The sequence below is a fragment of the Salvia splendens genome, chromosome 12 (assembly GCF_004379255.2).
Source record: "Salvia splendens isolate huo1 chromosome 12, SspV2, whole genome shotgun sequence".
Taxonomy (NCBI): Eukaryota; Viridiplantae; Streptophyta; class Magnoliopsida; order Lamiales; family Lamiaceae; genus Salvia; species Salvia splendens.
Window position 1 is genome coordinate 2784643 of NC_056043.1, and position 4866 is coordinate 2789508.

General features: G+C 35.5%; 1 protein-coding gene and 1 long non-coding RNA gene across 3 annotated transcripts; one reads left to right on the forward strand and one right to left on the reverse strand.

Moving 5' to 3' along the window:
* On the forward strand, positions 1 to 396 carry LOC121759183 (probable E3 ubiquitin-protein ligase RHG1A). Its single transcript, XM_042154684.1, has one exon. It carries the CDS (start codon positions 1 to 3, stop codon positions 394 to 396), a length of 396 nt encoding a protein of 131 aa, XP_042010618.1.
* Positions 397 to 2106: 1710 nt separating this feature from the next.
* LOC121758516 lies at positions 2107 to 4404 on the reverse strand. 2 transcript variants are annotated; one of them, XR_006041492.1, is made up of 5 exons: positions 4315 to 4404; positions 4157 to 4222; positions 2486 to 2932; positions 2348 to 2372; positions 2117 to 2248 (listed from the first exon to the last, which is right to left on the reverse strand). It is a non-coding gene; the product is annotated as an uncharacterized LOC121758516 (long non-coding RNA). The 2 variants fall into 2 exon arrangements; XR_006041493.1 differs by lacking the exon at positions 2348 to 2372 and having other exon boundaries at positions 2107 to 2248.
* Positions 4405 to 4866: the final 462 nt, after the last annotated feature.

The window sequence follows — 4866 nt, forward strand, 5'->3', positions numbered from 1 at the left end:
ATGGACGAGACAGAGACAGATGGTCTAGAATCTGAAGAAAGTAGTACGACTATATGGTGGCCATCAAGCATGGGAGAAGTTATTGTGGCCTTGCCTGCTGCTGAACTCCATGCCCAATATTCTAATTACTTTGTTCCTGTCTTCCCAAATCCAACGCCGCCCCCCTCCCGCCATCCGTCCCAAGGCGACGTTCTCTCCGGTTTCAAGACACGTCGCTGCTGCGACGATACGGATCAACATGAAGAAGAAGTTTGTTGCATATGTCTCGACAAACTGTACCGTGGATCGGTGACTACTTTGGATTGCAGCCACGAGTTTCATCCCGACTGCATAAGGCGGTGGCTCGTCGACGGCCAGAACTTCTGCCCCCTCTGCAAAGCTCCGGCGATCATGTGACCTCTTTTAGTTTGAATGTTAGGGTTTCCATATGTCAATGAAATACTAGTACTTATCATTTTTAATGAATTTGGCAAAACTTTATTGGTCTATTTAGACTAAACGAATTAAACATATTGTATTAGTACTGTTAATTATCGTTTCATCAATTCTTAGATTTGTTGAGGGATCTATTTAATACTAGTAATCCAATTAATCTGATTGTATCGGTAATTATCGTTTCTTCAATTCTTAGATGTATGGATGATTATAACTCAGCGGCATTAAAAACAATCGACTACAATAAATACTCTACTAAGCATGGAAAGATTCTTGTTGAATATAGTCGATTTCCTTCCATATTTATAAAGTTTCAAAATTTTATTTGTTTTGGTAGCGTCATTCATAAGAGATGGATTCAAATAAATTTGTCACAATTGATTAAGTTAATCTTAATGTTATAAATAAGGAATATATCGCTATTAGATAGAATCCACCTGAAAAATCAAAATTAATTTCAATAATTGAAACAAAAGTTACTTCCATGCATGTGATTCTCAACCACGAAATTTTCATAATGAAAACGCAAAATAAGATTCTTCCCAAAATATTTGAGCTCTAGCAAGCTTATATGGCGGATCTAGGATTCTGGATTCGTGGGTACGGCATATAGTTACATGAATTTGAAAATTCGAACAATCCTTTTCACTGTATTAAATACAAATGTCGTGCAGATGCGAATATAACGACTAAACGAGAAATTCTGTAGCACCCCCGAAATTTTGCGACTTCTATTTCTATTAATGTGGATGTTGAGTAAGAATTTCTTTTGTGGAAATTGAGTCTCTATGCGTTTGAGTTAATTATGTGAAATTAGTTGTTGTGGGTTATGCGAGTTAATGTGATTAAGCTTCCAATGTGTGAATTAAATTAAGTGGGATCATGCATAATCATTCTAGCAATTTTATTTGAAATTTTCGGCCCTCCTATTTATTCGAAATAATACCTTCTTTCTTAGATTTAATTAATTGCTTTGGGATATTTATCCAAATTAAATCCAAACCAAATTATGCCATCCCTTGAGATTTTCAAAATCTCCTAGTAATTAGGAGAAGGAATTATTTTGTGGATTTAATTGGTATCTTGTTTGTCTCCTTCATAGATTAAAAATCCAATTAAATCTTACCATATCTTACCAAATTTAAATCCTATTCCTATTTGATTTGAGGATTTAAGTATTTTTTTCCTTGATCTCTCCCATTCCACACGCCTACTTTCATTTTTAATTGTGGGATTTTATTTTATTCCCCCACAATTTAATTATTTTATTTAAGTGTGGGATTAAACCTAGAGAATAAATAAGCCAAGCCCTAACCCTAGAACCATTATTCACGCCGCTCTCTTCCTTTCCTCTCTCCCACACGATTTCTTCTCCCTCCCTCTCCCTCTCCACCAATTCTTCACCAATCCTTTGTTCTTGCATCAATTTGGAGTTGGAAATTCAAGATTCGAAGAATCGCATCAATTATCTTTCCTACCGATTATTTTTGAACAAGAAAGGTATTTTTGAATCCTCTTTCTTATCCCTTCCATTGAACCCATGTTTCTTGATTCCCTCATGCATATAGTGAGTGTAGAAATCATAGATCTAAAAATTAATCGGTTGGGATTGATGTTTTGCATTAGAAAGTATGTGGATATGCATTTATGTATGTGTATGTGTGAGGTTGTGGATGATTCGTTGGTGAGTGATATGTGAATATACGAGCATGATTGGATTTCAATCAAATACGAGCAATGGAAATGACAGTGAGAACCGAGCAATGGAAATGACAGTGAGAACATCACCCGCTGTGAGACTTTCGGCCTTAATCTGCAAGCCCGATCCAGCAAAAAAAGTGGATTTCAATCAAATACGAGCAATGGTTCAAATACGAGCAATGGAAATGACAGTGAGAACATAGAACATCACCCGCTGGGAGACTTTCGGCCTTAATCTGCAAGCCCGGTCCAGCAAAAAAGTGGATTTCAATCAAATACGAGAAGACAAAAAAGTAGATTTCAATCAAATACGACCAATGGAAATGACAGTGAGAACATAGAACATCACCCGCTGGGAGACTTTCGGCCTTAATCTGCAAGCCCGGTCCAGCAAAAAAAGAGGATTTCAATCAAATACGAGCAGACTTCCGGCCTTTATCTGTAGGCCCGGTCCAGCAAAAAAGTAGATTTCAATCAAATACGAGCAATGGTTCAAATACGAGTAATGGAAATGACAGTGAGAACATAGAACATCACTCGCTAGGAGACTTTCGGCCTTAATCTGCAAGCCCGGTCCAGCAAAAAAAGTGGATTTCAATCAAATACGAGCAATGGTTCAAATACGAGCAATGGAAATGACAATGGGAACATCACCCGCTGGGAGACTTTCGGCCTTAATCTACAAGCCCGGTCCACCAAAAAAGTGGATTTCAATCAAATTCGGCCTTAATCTGCAAGCCCGGTCCAGCAAAAAAAGTGGATTTCAATCAAATACGAGCAATGGTTCGGCCTTAATCTGCAACCTCGGTCCAGCAAAAAAAGTGGATTTCAATCAAATAATGTATCTTTATTTTCTTATATAGTAATGACAACATTACTAAATCCAATCTAACAAAACCGTTCGTCATAATCTATACGCAACAAATAATCAGATTATACAATATCCACAACCGTTTATTTTTTCCATAAATAAACTTCCAAAGCTTCGAAAAAAGCTACTTTCCATAGTTCCATTCCATGTACTCCTCAATCATGAAAATTTAAAACGCAAAATCAGAATCTTCCCAAAATATTTGGGCTGAAACTACCCTATATATAAACCTTCAACCTAGCTCTCGCCTCGTTCCTCTGTTGGGATATATAAGATATATATTGGATGAGTAATTTAGTTTGGAGGAAATATTTGAGAGGAGAATGAGTGGAATATATGGGAAATGGTTAGGAGAGGTAATATGGGAAAACTAAGGACACTTTATTTTTCAAACTCTTCAACTTGTGAAAATGGTACAACTATGCCATATTTATAGGCTTTCATTTCCTATTCTAGAATTCTCTACTAGATTCTTTAATATTTTATATCTAGATTTTTCTCTATAAAAATCTAGATATTTTACTACTTTCTAGGAACTCTACTAAAAATATCTAGATATTTCTCCTACTTAATTCTTTTATATTTTAAATATCTATATTCTAGAGAATTCTATCTCTAGTTAATTCTAACAAAATATCTAGATATTTTCACCCTCATTTCTAGATAATTCTACATAATATCTAGATATGCAACCCTATAAGTTTCATTTTATGGATCCGCATTGAACAATTCTATATATAAAATAGAATTAGAATCCAGGAAATTGAGTGATTCCCCCTTTGTTCTAACTTGGAAAGTACCCATAGATACTATCAAGATCAAGGAAGAGGTGTTCTGAATCAACCAATGAAGTTCATTTTTCAAAAGCATCATCAGAAAAAATAGAATGGAGTTTTTTTTTACTATGCAGGATGCTAATAATCCAAAGGACCCTTTTTCCCCTCGAATCAGACAAACTAAAGAAGGGAATCCCGTTGAGTTCCTACGCTTTCATGTCACAACTCCATTCATCCGATTACTACAGGGATGAACCTAATCTGCAAACCGCAATATTGTCCCACAACACTCACAACAACAACACACAATTTTATGATCTCAAGTTTCACAAAAAAAACTATCATGAATTAAATAGGTTTGAAATTTACTTACAAGGGCTGCAATTAGGAGTTGCTTGTTCTCATCACTCCTCTTCATCCAAGCCCCTCACCATACATTCTGCACACAACACAACTAAATCAAATGACATCATCAATATACACGTGAAAATGTAACAGAGAAATCGAGACCATTTGTCGGGTCGGGCTTACCATGCTCCCATGAATACTAGTAAATATAGAACTATGAACACGGCCAAGGCCGTCAGTGTATGAAGAAAACTGCTTCAGAGCATGAATAAGAGAATCTGCGCAAACAATTGTTGGTCTAAATATGAAGAAGCTTATGTCCAAATTCCTGCTGTTAAAAGGAACATAACATGCCATTTTTTTTAATCTCTACTATTTTCTGCTTTTTTCTTAGAGGATTTATGAATGATTATGTATATGACAAGAAGAAGATAAGGGACAAAAAATAAGTTAGAATTTTCTGGTGTTTGAATTTGAAGATAGTCAAAGTCATATCGAATTGATTGGTCATAGATTGGCTTCCTCTTGAGACCAAAATTATGAAAAAAACCTAATGAAAATGATGTTAAAATTTGAATATAGTCAAAGTCATATGCTGCATTGTGTTTAGGTTCTAGAATAGTCCTTCAATTACACTTATTTTACGTGGAAAGTTTGTTAGTATAAAATTTCAATTGCGTGCTCCTTATGTCAATATATAGATACAATAATTGGCAGTGGTTACGAAAAAGAATT